At 36.3% G+C, this 15,598-nt stretch overlaps 1 protein-coding gene across 3 annotated transcripts in view; it reads right to left on the reverse strand.

Moving 5' to 3' along the window:
• RBPJ (recombination signal binding protein for immunoglobulin kappa J region) overlaps positions 1–15,598 on the reverse strand; it is a 123,556-nt gene that overhangs the window by 28,694 nt on the left and 79,264 nt on the right. For all 3 annotated transcript variants that reach the window (XM_023730231.1, XM_023730230.1, XM_023730232.1), the window contains 2 exons: positions 11,620–11,658; positions 1,415–1,510 (listed from right to left, as the gene is read on the reverse strand). In XM_023730231.1, coding sequence (XP_023585999.1) covers positions 1,415–1,510; positions 11,620–11,658 — 135 coding nt within the window. The remainder of the gene's footprint in view (positions 1–1,414; positions 1,511–11,619; positions 11,659–15,598) is intronic.

Here is a 15,598-nt window from a genome sequence, read left to right on the forward strand (position 1 = left end):
TAACTAAATAAATACATTAGAAAAGGAAAGTTAAGATAATTTGTTATTTGTAAAGAGAACTGCAGATACAACTTTGTCCCATACTTAGCTCTAAATCAAATGACTAAGTTTATTAAAAGACAAAATAATCAGAAATTTAATAAACCTGAATAATTTAATAAACTTGGATAAAATAATTAAGTAGCTTTACCTTTTCCGCTCAGATTGAGATGAATTTAAGTAAAGGGCTTCCTAATTTGTTTCTAGCATGTAAATTAATTTTAATAACAGATTTACATTTCCCCTTCTCTTATACATATGCTAAGATTTTCTTTCTCTCAAACACTCTAAGATTCCACTCCATTCTTTTCAACCCAACACCCAAATATGAGTTGTCCACCATTCCTTCTCCTACTTCAGTTTAGTGCCTTTCTAGATAATCCAAAAAATATTTCATCTTCCCTGACAAGCAGGCTATCCTTGTGCATGGAATGCTTAACACAAAACTGTTGCTAGACAAAGACTAAAGAAACTATTAACAAGAAAATTGCAGGAAACAAATGAAAAAACAAAACCCAACAAAAATTCTCGGCTGTACAAAAAATTTTTTCAATGCTGAAATTCATAAGATACTATGGACAAAATGCTAACTATAAGGATGACTTTGGTGGCTATGAGTTGTTACAAGCAGCTGGTGGGTGTGAACCACCGACCTTCTGGTTAGCAGCTGAGTGTTTTAATCACTGTGCCAACTGGGCACTTCTCGTAAAGATGACAATCTAGAAAACCCTATAGGGGCAGTTCTACTGTGTCCCTATGAGTAGAAAATCAACTCAGTGGTACCTAACAACAACATCCATCTGATTTATAGGCAATTTTTGTAGTGCCTACATCCAGGTGACATGAGAGAGTACCAGCCCACTTTTGCTGTTTTTCTTAACAACCTGAACAGGTAGGTCAAGGTAGAGAGGACCGCGAGCTCTTTCTTTACAATTGCCCCCTGCTTCAACTCAAACCGAGCTCAAGGCAGTTTTAGGATCAGGGATTTGTTTAGTCTCTTATTTTTTTAAGAGGTATTTTGGGGGTTGCATTTGCTTATAGAAGTACATTTTCTACCAGAAGCAAAGCTACTTTGTGAAGCAGATAATTTATCATGGAACTATTTACGGTACATCGGGCAGCCCAAAAGAAAAACTATAAATTATTTCATTCTGTGAAATCTTGGCCAGAGGATCTTTACTAAGTGCTCTTTCCGGCCTGAACACGCCACAATTCATTTGGTTTTTCCCCTTCTATAGAAAAAAATCCACTATTTTTCATTTTGTGCTTGCAAATTAACCCAACAATAGAAACAATCCTCTGAGGTGCATATTAACACGTCATTTGCAAATCATGTGATAGCTACAATTAACTATCAGAAAGACAATAATCTTACCTTTTTTCATTTCCATATGACTTCTGTGCAACTTTCGCATGAAGAATAAGCACTGTTTGATCCCCTCGCTCTTTTAAATAATTTCGCATAGCTTCCCTAAAATCAAATATAAATATTACTTATCACAGGGGTGAAATTTTTGATGATAGTTTTTCTTTATTACTACGGTCAATTAAATTATCTGTAATGAGTAAGAATGCTTATGAGTATTTTTTAAACAAGCAAAACTAAAAATAACAACAAAGCAAAACAAACCCATGAACTAAATGGAAAAAATACTATACAGTGGAGCAATAAACACTGTGCATTTTTACGTTTTGTTTTTTAAAAGAAGAAATTGTCCCTTGTTCTTTGGATTTATGATTTAACACAGTTAAATCACAATTACAACCTTTAGAATAACAATGATTACCATGTACACTATTACTTTGGTCTGAAATTGTCTTTTTAAAATGACATGCCAATACATTTGTACTTTAATAATCTAGTTCCTCCCCACAATCTCTCCCCTAGCTATTAGAATCAGTGTTTTCACAAATACAAAAGCCGTAACAAATCATTAAGTCGCCAGATTTATAGCATGATTCTAAAATGACAATCCTACATAAGGACAAAAAGGGGCTATTATTTATATACAAATATACAATTACCCTTAAAGATGTTACTAAATACATAATAAAATTTAATAAAGACTATTTTAAATTAGTAAAAAACTGAGTTAATTTTGGGAAAAGATATGTTAATTCTTACAAACTATTACAACTCCTTATTTGTTATGCAAATTTCAATAAAAAGTTCAATTTCTTAAGTATATTTGCTCATCAAATTATTTTGCTAAGAACTAATATCTAGTACAAAGAAAGCAAGTTCTATACAAATCAAACTATCACAGTTCTGAACTGGCAGAATCCTAACTCTTGAGATACTTGCATATCACAAAATTAAAGACAAGGAGATTCAAAAATAATCACCAAGAAATATTTTTAATAAATTAAATGCTATTCTATTTATATTATAAATAAGACAATGAATGTATAGTATTAAGAGGACAGAAACACAATAGGAGCAAGTTATTAAATGTGGGGAATTCTAGACTAATCGGTCACAAAAGAGGTCAACCAGCAACCTAACAGGAAAACTGCTAATGGAGAACAACAATGTCTTGGAATTCCTCTATTACAACTACAAACTAAACAGGACAAATAACATGATCTACGTTCATTTCTACTAAGTAGTGTATATTTAATTACTGATCTTAAGAGATCAATTGACACACACCCACCCCAATCTCTTCACCATTCCACGGTACCAAGGATACAAAACTTGGCTCTAGGCCAGCTCTGTCACTTACAAATTAAGTAGCTGGGGCAAATCCTTTAACCTCATCTAGATTCTAGTTTCCACGTCTAGAAACAGGAGATAAAAATGCCTACTTAACACAAGGTGGTTGTGGGATTAAATGACATAGCCTAGGTGACAGCATTTGTATTTACTAACTGAAAACCTGTTACTGTGCAAGCCGCTGCAAGTAACACTGGGATTGAGAACTAATCCCTACCACTGAGAAAAAGACAGCTTGGAAACCTAGTAAATTGTAATAAATAAATGACCTAAAATAGAGGTATGTACACAAAGCACAAACAGAAGAATGCCTATGCACACAGAAGGATGGAGACAAAGGAACACATGCTAGGAAAAGCTTCTTAGAAGAGCTAAATCCTGAAGGAAGAGGAATAGACAGAGGCAGTGGAAGGAGGAAAGAATCAGGCATTCAAGGGCCTGGAGCAGTGAATGATCCTGCACATGGGAGATTCAGGCTGAAGAGTAAGGTAATAATACAACAGTTGGCTAACACTTCTTGAGTACTTGCTATGTGCCAGGCCCTGTATTAAGCACTTTAAATTTACTATTTCACTTAATCCTCATAATCCAAAAAGGGTTTTTTGTCATTACTATTTTGAATGACTCGCCCAAGGTCTCAAAGTAAGTGGCAATTAGGAGTTGAAACAAATTCTGCCCAAGGTCTCAAAGTAAGTGGCAATTAGGAGTTGAAACAAATTCTGCAAGATTCTAAAGTGAGCCATGGCAGCGAATAAAATTGACAAGATGAGTGCAGCCGGACTGTGAAAGGCCTGTCAAATGCTTTTAAAAGTTGACATTCGTAAACTTCAAATACTAAGTATAAAAGGGTAGGCGAATTCAAACATCACCTTATGGTAGATTACAAAAACAGTGGTAGCAAGTAATAAACCTTCTGAGAGATCTGGGGAGAGACAAAGTTTTTAAAAAATTCTCTCTCTTAGAGAATTGGGAAAATACCATCATTCAATTTTACCCGTCTCATTACAGAAAAACATCGTGTTACAGAACCTGGATTTTCAATCTATACTACAAGCAATGAGAAACCCTGAAGCTTTTTAAACATATAATTAATTTTGCTTTTTAGTTAATTCTAGTGGCAGGAGTCCCTTGGTGGCACAAGTGGTTAAGTGCTCAACTACTAGCTGAAGGGTTGGTGGTTCAAACCCACCCAGAGGCACATTGGGAGACAGGGTGGCGACCTGCTTTCAAAAGGTCACAGCTTTGAAAGCTCTATAGAGCACAGTTGTATTTTGACACATACGGGGTCACCATGAGTCAGAATCGACTCAAGGGCAACTCACAACAATTCTAGTGAATAGAATTAGTTAACTCTAGTGGCTAGAACCAAAAAAACCAAACCCACTGCCGTTGATTCTGACTCACAGTGACACTACAGGACAAAGTGAAACTGCCCCATAAGGTTTCCAAGGCTGTAAATCTTTACAGAAGCTGACTGCCACATCTTTCTCCTGCCGAGAGGCTAGTGGGTCCGAACCACCAACCTTCTGGTTAGCAGCTGAGCGCTTAACCACTGTGCAAAACATAGACATAAGACAAACTAGTGAAAAGATCAACAAACTAAGAAGGAGGGAAAAGAAGGTAGTAGAAGGGACAGAGAAATCTTTGTATCTTTTGTTTTGGGGAGGTAGGTATATACTACATAATAATATACATAATTATATAGCAAACCACCTGGAATGATTAGAGGAAACCAAAAATATTCCAACAGTAAGATGCCAAATCTTTGTCTTTTTAAGAAATAGGGGAAATTTTATCATTGGAAAAACATACTCTAGGTGCTGAATACTTACCAGAAGAATTACTATAGATTACTGAATTGTTAAAAAGGTTAAATTGTTAAATTTAAAGCTCATAAATTTGCTGGAACAGTTACTCTAAATTTCTGAGAATAAGTTTTGAAGTATATTCTTTATTAATTTCATTTTTAATGATTCAACTATGAAATATTCATTCCAAATTAAAACCAATGAAAAATTACTTGGAAAACATCATGGAGCATTGGAAAAGTGGAAAATTTTGTTTCTATCAATATTTTTAATTTATCAATAATTTTACTAATATTAAATCATGGCAAATGGCATTCTAATCTTGTTTACAACACGGGTAAACTTATCACTGTCTTTGCAATTTTTTTGGCCGTGTTTCGCTTTATAACTCTCAAAGTTTTTTTAGACTACAAACAAATTCACAAAAAGAATGCCAAAGTGAAACACAATCATGAACTGTAAAATAAGCTCTTGTGCTGTCTGTAATGGGCCTACTTTTGTTAGTTTCGCCACTGGGGAACAGGAGTCTGCAATAAAGTTTGAGAAAAAGGATTAAGCAAGTGGGAGAACTTGGTCCCAACAATCAAGGCAAGAGAGAATTTAAATTAAGGGAAAACAGTGAATGGTATTAAATATTACAAAACACTCAAGTAGAATAAAGATTTAAAATTTGGCAATTACTTAATTGGACAACATAGTAAGAATCCTTTCAGTAGAGGCTGCGGTGAGGAAAGGCACTGAAGTAAGCTGTGAAATGAATGGGAGGCAAGGAAGTGCAACGAACAAACACAGGTTTCTGAAAAATCTTGGCTGTTAAAGGGAAAAAAAAAAGGGAAGAACTGGAATACAGAAATAACTGAGGGTAAGGTAGAAAAGTTTGTTTCTTGGTAGGATTTTTTTAAAAATTTGAAAAAAATGTTTTTATTTATAAAAAGATGATATGGTACATACATAGGTGTCAGGGTCCTTGCCTGAGACTGTCACGGGAGCGATTAAGTCTCCAACCTCACTGTTGGTATAAACTTTGTTATTTTATTAATGTTCAAAGATGATATGATAATTCCTTCACCAGCCCTGGCTCTTTTCTAAAGAAACACTCTCATCTAATCAATAACTGCAACTACTGAAGTACAAAATAAATGGCACAGTGGTTTAGAGCTCGACTGCTAACCAACTCACCAGGTGCTCCTTAGAAACCCTATGGGACGGTTCTACTATGTCCTATAGATAGAGTCGCTGTGAGTCCGAATCAACTCAACGACAACAGGTTTAATTTTTTAAAAACAGCTTTTACTACTGGTGTTTTTTAGGCTTATAATAAGCTAGAAAAACATAAACAAGAGAAAATCAAGATGCAGGAGATAAAAATCTAGTCGCTATCAAACTAGGTACCTTCTACATGGTTCAAGCACAGCACACATGGAATTCTCAAAAATGAGTTTGGACAGATAGGGTGATATGAGATGTGGTAATGCCTAAAGTGCCACGCTAGTAAGTGTGGATTTGATCCATAGTGTTTCTCAAAGTAAATTCCTTAGAACAAAATCTTCCTTAGTAACAACGGTTCTGAGGTCCAACATATCTGGAAAATACTACATACTGTATCTCCCTCTAGGACACAAATCACAATAGTTTTAGGTCACAATGATTTCCAGTATCCTTTAAACACATTCTTTCGAAAACAGACCCCTTTGATTCCTCACCAGTCACACACATGCCTACCCATTGGTCCAAGAGGTAAGGATTTAAACTAAGACCTGGGGGGGACGGGGGGCGGGGGGGAAGCAGGGGAGGAAGTGTTTTGAGTTGGGAGCTAATCATAGCCAGCCCCACCTGCGGCAGGTGAGAATTAAAACTGACCACAAAAATGGGAGGTTAACTTCAGCCAAGCATCCTTATCACCAGGCTCAGCCCCTGAACTTCTCAAACTGTACTATCTCTGTAAATTCCAAATAAAAGTTCTACGTGAACATTTTTGTCTTATAGTAAAGAAACCTATCTAACTTGAATGACTCAAGTATTTCTAAATTTCTCTCACACACACACACATACATACACGAAATCTGCAGAGTATACTTTAAGAAATACCACTAGAGACCAGAGGTCAGCAAAGCATGCCAGCAGCCTGTTTTTTCACCTCATGGAAGATACGGATGCTTTTTACATTTTTAAAGGGTTGTAAAAAAAAAAAAAAAAGAAAAAGAATATGCAACAGAGACATTATGTGGTCCTCAAAGCCTAAAATATTTAGGATTTGGCTCCTTACAGAAAACATTTGCTGACTCCTAGTAGTGAGTTAGGACCCCTGGTAGCACAGTGGTTAAAGCACTCAGCTGCCAACCAAAAGGTCAGCGGTTTGACCCACCAGCAGCTCTGCAGGAGAAAGATGTGGCAGTCTGCTTCCGTAAAGATTTACAGCCTTGGAAACTCCATGGGGCAGTTCTACTCTGTTCTATAGGGTTGCTATAGGTCACTATGGGTCAGAATCAACTCAATGGCAGTGGGTTTAGTACTGAGCTGAACAGTATCCCCAAAAAATTCATGTCTACCCAGAACCTGTGAGTGTGACCTTATTTGGAAATAGGATCCTTGCAGTTATAACCCTTGCAGATGAGGTTATGCTGGTTTAGAGTAGGCCTTAATCCAATGACTGGGTGTCCACAGAAAAGAGAAATTTGGACACACACAGGGGAGAAAACCATGTGATGATGGAGGCAGAGATTAGAATGATGCTTCTATAAGTTAAGGACTTCAAGGATTGTCAGCAACAACCAGAAGCTAAGAAGAGGCCAGGAAAGATTCTTCCCTAGATTCTTTGAAGGGAATGTGGACAGGCTGACATCTTGATTTCAACTACTAGCCTCCCTCCAGAACTGTGAGAGAAAAAATTCCGTTGTTTTAAGCTGTGCAGTTTGTGGTACTTTGTTTATGGTAACGCTAGGAAACTAATACGGGGGTCCTGGTAGTGCAGTGGTTAAGTGCTTGGCTGCTAACCGAAAGGTTGGTGGTTCAAACCCACCAGCTGTTCCATGGGAGAAAGATGCGGCAGTCTGCTCCCATAAAGATTAAAGCCTTAGAAACCCTATGGGGCAGTTCTACTCTGTCCTATAGGGTCGCTATGAGTTGGAATCGACTCGCCAGCAATGGGTATGGTTTTGGTTATATATATAAACAGTAACTGAAAACTATATTTATCTCAACCTATGAGACAAGTTATATATTCCCAGCCTACTTGATCTGCACTATTTGTGCAATGTAATTTAAAGTTTTTTTTTAATTTTGAAATAATTTCCGACTTACAGAAGAGTTGCAAGAGTAGTACAAAGAATTCCTAGTTACCTTTCACCCAGACTCCCCAAATGTTAACATTACTAGATTTGCATATTATGGTTTTTTTAAACCATTAAGAGTAAGTTGCAGATATAATGCCCATTTATCCAAAATACTTCAGTTTATTTCTTAAAAACAAGGACATTTTCTTTTATTTTTTTATTGCTGTAGTTTAAATGAAGTTTACTTTTCTAGTTAGTCTCCCATACAAAAATTTATAAACCCTTTGTTATGTGACCCTAATTGCTCTCCCCATACTGTGACAGCACACTCCTCCTCTCCACCCGATTCCCCATGTCCATTCAACCAGCTCCTAACACTCTGCCTTCCCATCTCACCTCCGAACAGAAGCTGCCCGTTTAGTTTCTTGTATCTACTTGAGCTAAGAGGCATATTCCTCAACTGAGTATCAATTTATGTCCCACAGTCCAGTCCAATCCCTGTCTGAAGAGTTAGCCTTGGAAACTGTTTCAGTTCTGGGCTGATAGAGAATCCGGAGGCCAAGCTTTCCAAGGTTCCTCCAGTCTCAGTCAGACCATTAAGTCTGGTCTTCTTACTAGAATTTGAGTTCTGTACTCAACCTTTCTCCTGCTCTATCAGGGACTCTCTGTTGTGTTCCCTGTCAGGGTGGTTACTGGTGGTAGCCGGGCACCATCCAGTTCTTCTGGTCTCAGGCTGATGAAGTCTCTGGTTTATGTGTTCCTTTCTGTCTCTTGGGCTAATACTTTCCTTGTGTCTTTGGTGTTCTTCATTCTCCTTTCCTCTAGGTGGGTTGAGACCAATTGATGCATCTTAGATGGCCGCTGGCACGGTTTTAAGACCCCAGATGCCACTCAACAAAGTAGGATGCAAAACGTTTTCTTAATAAGCTTTGTTATGCCAATTGACCTAGACGTCCCCTGAAACCATGGTCCCCAGACCCCCACCCCTGCTACTGTGTCCCTTGAAGTGTTTGGTTGTACTGAGGAAACTTCTTAGCTTTTGATTTAATCCAGTTGTGCTGACTTCCCCTGTATTGTGTGTTGTCCCTCCCTTCACCTAAGATAAATCTTATCTACTATGTAGTTAGTGAATACCCTTCTTCCTCCCTCCTCACCCTTGTAACCATCAAAGAATGTTTTCTTCTGTGTTTAAACCTTTTCCTGAGTTCTTGTAATAGTGGTCTCACAGAATATTTGTCCTTTTGCAATTGACTAATCTCACTCAGCATAATACCTTCCAGATTCATCCATGTTATGAGATGTTTCACAGATTCACTGTTGTTCTTTACCGTTGCATAGTATTCCATTGTGTGAATATACCATAATTTGTTTATCCATTTGTCCATTGATGGGCACCTGGGTGGTTTCCATCGTTTTGCTATTGTGAACAGTGCTGCAATGAACATGGGTGTGCATGTATCTATTCGTGTGACGGCTCCTCTTTCTCTAGGATATGTTCCAAGGAGTGGGACTGCTGGATCGTATGGTACTTCTGTTTCTAGCTTTTTAAGGAAGTAGGCTGTAAATTCTTTACAGGAGCAGATCGTGAGGTCCTTTCTCTAGTGGAGTGGATACTGGGTTCGAACTGCCAACCTTTCGGTTAGCAGCCATACACTTAACCATTGCACCAAGAGGGCTCCTTTGTACCTTGAAGTCTTGATGCAACATGGTTCACATAGGCAGAATTTGATATCTACTATCTAGTTAGTAAATAAACTCTCACCCTCCCTCCTCACCCTTGAAACCATCAAAGAATGTTTTCTTCTGTGTTTAAACCTTTTCTTGAGTTCTTATAATAGTGGTCTTATACAATATCTCAAGGACATTTTCTTACACAACCACAAAACAACGATCACAGACATAATATTAGTATCTACTCTATAAATTTTATTCAAATTTTGCCAACTGTCCCACTAATGTCCTTTGGGGAGAGAGAGAGGTGGGTGAGAAACTACTGCCTGAAAGCTGATTTTGGAAAGCCACTAGTTTTTGTAAATAAAGTTATGCTGGAACAGAGCCATGGTCATTCATTTACATATCGCCTACATCTGCTTTGAGGATACAACAGCCGAACTGAGTAATCACAACAGACTCAGTGTGGCCCACAATGTCTAACATATTTACTAACTAGCCCTTTATAGAAAAGGTTTGCCAACCCTAGCTTTACAGCAAAAGAAAAAATTATCCCGTGGCTCAGGATAACAATTCATATTTAATTGTCATGTCTCTGGTATCCTTTAACATGCAATCGTTCCTCAGTCTTTGTCTTTCATGACCTTAAGATTTTTGAGGAGTAAATGCTATTTATTTTGTAGAATGTTTCTTATTTTGTGTCTGTCTGATGTTTTCTTCATGTTTAGATTTAGCTTATGCATTTTTGGCAAGAATACCTGTAAAGTGACACTGTGTCCTTCTCAGTATGCACATGATATCTATTTGTCCATTACTGGTGATGTAAATTTAGATCTTGTATTAAGGTGGTGTCTGCCATGTTTCTTCACTGTAACATCACTATATTTTCCCTTTATAATCAATACATGTTTTGTGATGATACACTTTGAGACTATGTAAATATCTTGTTCTCATAAAACTTTAACCCAATGGTTTCAACATCTGTTCATGATTTTTGCCTGAAACAATTATTACTATGGTAGATGTCAAACAGTTAGTTCTCTAATTCTATCATTCATTCTACATTTCTTAAATGGCATTCTTCTGTAAAGAAAAGCAACTTTCTCTCCCCAATTTACTGATTCATTTATTTATCTCAGAAAAGACATCTAAACTGTCATTTTATTCTATGGGTTTTAATCTATAACTATCATTATTTGTTTTGATAATCAAACAGCCCCAAATGTGATCAGCAGAACAACCTTCAAACTGGCTCTTGTGTCTTTCTGACATGTCCCTATCACTCTGAGTGCAACAGCTTTTTTTTTTTAAATAACAGTAATAATTTGGAAACAACCTAAATAGACATCAATGTGAAATATTAAATAAAAAGTGATCTGAAGTCAATGGAAAACCATGGAGCCATTGAAGAGAATGAGGCAGAAGATGCACTTTTAACTAGGGTTAAAAGGTACAGAACAACAGTACAGTATGATCCCAGTAGAGTTTAAAAAAGAAAAAGACAGACATATGCTTATATATGCATACAATTTTCTTGAAAAATATAAAAGAAAAACAGCTAATAATGCAGGGTTAAAATTAACTCTAGGATTTGTGGAACTGTGTCTTTTTATTTTACAACCTCTGAATGTTAGAAATTTTGCATCATTTTCAAGACTAACAGTTTTATAATTTACATTTTTAAATCAAAATGTATATTTAAAATTAATTTATATAATTAGAACACAGCATAAAATTTATATTCTCATTGAAAATGAGTAAAATTTTTCAGTGTTTTCTTTGAAACACTTTTGCAAAAAACATTCATTAAATATCTTTCAAATCTCACCTGTAATCAACAAATTATGATTGGCTAAATGAAGCTAGATATAAAGCTATCTTTTACATTTTGACCCTTATTACAGTCACCATATAATACTCAAGATTAATTACTGAAAAGGTTTCATTTTCCTTTTGAACTATATCCTCTTATCCTGTTTTTTTTTTTTTTTTGGGGGGGGTGGTGGGAGAATGGGAATAAACTTAAGTGTAACTAATGTAGTTGTTTCTAAAATGAAACGACCTACATTCTAATGTAATGTTTGAGTGAAAGGGTGACTAATATAATGCTTACCTAGTGAGTCGTTTAGGTTGAGGCCGCTCACCAAATTTCCTGGAAAAAATAAGAAAGAAAAAAAAAAACTAAATAAACTGTATGATACACTCCACAGTAAGGTTTTTTTTGTTTGTTTGTTTTTTATTTTAGGTGCCATGAAGTCTCCTTATGACTTATACTTCAACCCTACTGAAGAACAGTGAAAACAGAAATCCTCTGCTAAACACCTGTACCCAGAAATAACAAAATGTGTACTTTAAAATGGTTCTTAAACAAAATCAAAACAAAACCAAACTCACTACCGTCGAGTCAATTCCGACTCATAGCAACCCTCTAGGACAGAGCAGAACTGTCCCGCAGAGTTTCCAAGGAGTGCCTGGGGGTTTCCTAAACAAAACCAGTATACCCTAAATAGGCCTTAAATGCCCACTCTGAACAAGCAGCACACTTATCAGATGAGGATGACGGGTAGCATGGAGAGGATGCTTCTCAAAAGACAACTAACCGAAGACCCCCAGTCTGACAGTCTGCAGCACTCAGAAAACCCCTCAGGTCCCAAGAGGTGGTGTGGAGCACATCTAGGCTTGACTGCTAAAACAATCATATTTTTGCATCCTCTGTGACCCAGACCTCAAATTCATAGTTCCAATTGAATAGGTACATTTCATAACCTGTCAGCTATACAAATTACAAGGTCCCTCATAAGAAACCATACTGGGACTGAATTAAAAAATCAATCTCCAAAAATGAAAATATTTAAATATAAACATTAAAAAGATTAAAACACAAATTTTGCCATTACATGAAAAATGTGAGATAGTTAATGCTATCGCATAAGAAGTCCAGCCAGTCTCACAATGAAAAGTACACACAAGAATGAAAGCTTAGGCTGGTAAAATTAAGGTTGACTACTTTATGCCAGATCAAAATAAAGGATGTTACAGAGGCTTGGATTCCAAGTCCCATCTTACCAGGAAGTAGCATATGGGACCTGAGCAACTTACTAAGCATCTGCACTCATCAGTAAAACAGTAAAATTGCAGACAATCCCATCAAGTCCCCTCTACACACTCATATGAATATTTTCTGATTTTTAAGAAGTCAATTCAGCAAGGTTTCTACATGTGTTTACATCTAAAGATGTAATTATATGACATTATAGCAATTATATTAACAAAACTTCATCATGAAGAAGAAAATCTTGTTCTGACCTATGCTGATCAAAAAGATGTCCAAGCGTTTATTATTTTATTCGTTAATCAAATATTTCTTGAAGGTTAATATATATGAAACATACGCTTGGTTCTATCAGAGATGCAAAGATATTCCCAAAAATCTGATGAAGGCATAGGACAAGTATCAAAAAAAAAAGATGGTGGTGGTAATGGCTATTAATAGCAGCAGTGACTACTGACAAATGTCTATCAAGTGCCAGGCACTATGCTATACATTTTTTATACATTATCCTATTTAATTCTTATAAAATAATCCTACAAGGCACATACTGGCCTCATTTTGAAGTTGGAGAAAGCAACTTGCCCAATGTCCAAAATAATTAAACAGCATGCAGAGCTGAGATTTAAGCTTAAATGTTGACTACCTAACTAGTCTATAGTTCACGACACTTCAAAAAAGAAATACCTAAGTGGGCTAGTAAGAGATACACAGCACTCAATATTCAAATGTAAATTTTATTCGTTGATGCCCTAGAATTCTTTCAAAATTGTATCAACAACTAAACACTGATTAAAATATCTGTCTTTGTCTCATTCTTTTTGGGAAGTAACTCATTAGATTAAATCAACAATTGCATAGCACTCCTCCCTCCCGCTCCCATAGAAAACATGAGCAAGAGAGCTCAATACATTTGCCTGCTGAGCCTAGACAGCACTTTGTACAAAACAATGTGTTGCTCTACCTACCATTCTAAGTGTTGTTATTGTTGTATGCCACCAAGTCAATTCTGACTCACAGCAACCCCATGTGGTAAGAGTAGAACTGCCCCATAGGGCTTCCTAGGGCTGTAATCTTTACGGGAGCAGATCATCAGGTCTTTTCTCCCAAGGAACAGCTAGTGGGTGTGAACCTTGACTTTTCGGTCAGCAGCCAAGTGCTTAACCACTGTACCACCAGGGCTAGGAATCTTAAATAAACATTAAAAAGATCACATTGCTTCTGCAATGCATAATAAAGCATATCCAACAACTGTTGTGTGTAATCCCAATTCTTTCTTTAATGCATATGATATCACATTTCTATTTACCTCATTAAAACTAGTGATAACTATCTATTGGAGTGAGGAAAGAATGAGGAAGTGGGTTTTCTGAGAAAATTCAAGAAAGCATTTAGTAGGTTTACAAAGCACAATTCTATAGGTTGCAACATAACTAAATTCTAATTATTTCATAAATATTCATTGTTGTTAAGCGCCATTGGTTGGTTCCAACTCATAGCGACCTTATGTACGACACTACTAAATACCGCCTGGTCCTGCACCATCCTCACGGTCGTTGTTACGCTTGAGCCCACTGTTGCAGCAACTGTGTCAATCTATCTCGCTGAGGGTCTTCCTCTTTTTGGCTGACCCTCTACTTTGCCAAGCATAGGTCTACATATATTAAAAACTGTCAAGTTATACCAAGGTACCAAAAGAATTTTGAGATTCTAATCCATTACATACGTATCCTATACTTATCAAGATCCACTCCTCACTAATTTGATGTGAAAGTAATGTACAAAACATCAAGAATTATCTACTAAAAAACATTATCTATTACAACAAAGAAAGCCCACAGTTACGTATGGTAGTGATTCAATAAAACTCATAATGTAATATTTATATAATGCAACTAAACTAACCACTTCTCAGCAGAATGAGAGCAGTCAGCTATCAATTACTCAAAAGACTGATTATAATTTGAAGATCAGGCTCTCTCTGTCTCTAATTCTTGCAACTGGGAATGGTGAAACAGGAAGGCACAAATTTTTATTTTTATTTGCACTCTTTTTTTTAAAGATGTCTAGTGACATGATCTATGTTGACAAGTGAACCAGAAAAAATAAACTGGACCAACCAGGCAACTTCTGACTACTCTTAAGTAAAACATGTCTTCAGAATAGGTGTATGGTGTATTAACAATGATTTTAAATAAAACCTAAATCCTTAAACACCCTCGAAACCCTTTCATTTCATAAAATATCTAAATTAACCCCTCACTGTAACAGAAAAATCACTACTATCTATCTTTCTGATTAATTATGTATTATCAGTATCTTACTTGCATAAGGAAGTTTCTCAAATGTTATGCATACTATATAAAATGTAGTTTCATTTAAACGTAATCATCAACCCTGGTACGGATTTAAATAAAAATTGTGATTCTGGGCTTTTTTTTTTTTTTTAAAGTAACACGCTAAAGTTAGCTAATATACTTGATTATACCTTAACCTGCGCCTTCTCCTTCTTGCTCAGTACACTTGTCTCAGATTGGTGGGAACTAACAAATACAAACATCTACTTACTATCATTACCAGTAAGGCTCATATAATACTATAGCTCAAGAGCATACATACGTCATAAGTATATTTTAAAACAGCAAATTCATTTTACTTTAACTTCCCCTTCTAAGATAACAATGAAGGATTTCTGTATTAATTAAGTAGTTAACACTAGTAGGAGAATGCAGCTAAATCTGATTTCATATACCTGGAAGTGTGACAATTTTAAAAAGGTACAGCTCCCACATATCCTCCAAGCTATCAGAATTTTCAAATAAACAAAACACCTGTACACACAATACACTTATATACACGCACTTCCTTTTTGCTCACATAGGAGGTGCAACATTGTTTTCTTCCACAGCAGATAACTGCTCCTATAATCACCAATCTGTCACGTAAGTATATGACCACAAATATATTGAGGATGAATGTGATAAAAAGTTATCAAAATTTCACCATCTTATGGTGCCCGGCTACCAGCACTGACTGCTCTGAC

The sequence above is a fragment of the Trichechus manatus genome, unplaced genomic scaffold, assembly GCF_000243295.1.
Source record: "Trichechus manatus latirostris isolate Lorelei unplaced genomic scaffold, TriManLat1.0 scaffold00034, whole genome shotgun sequence".
NCBI lineage: Eukaryota > Metazoa > Chordata > Mammalia > Sirenia > Trichechidae > Trichechus > Trichechus manatus.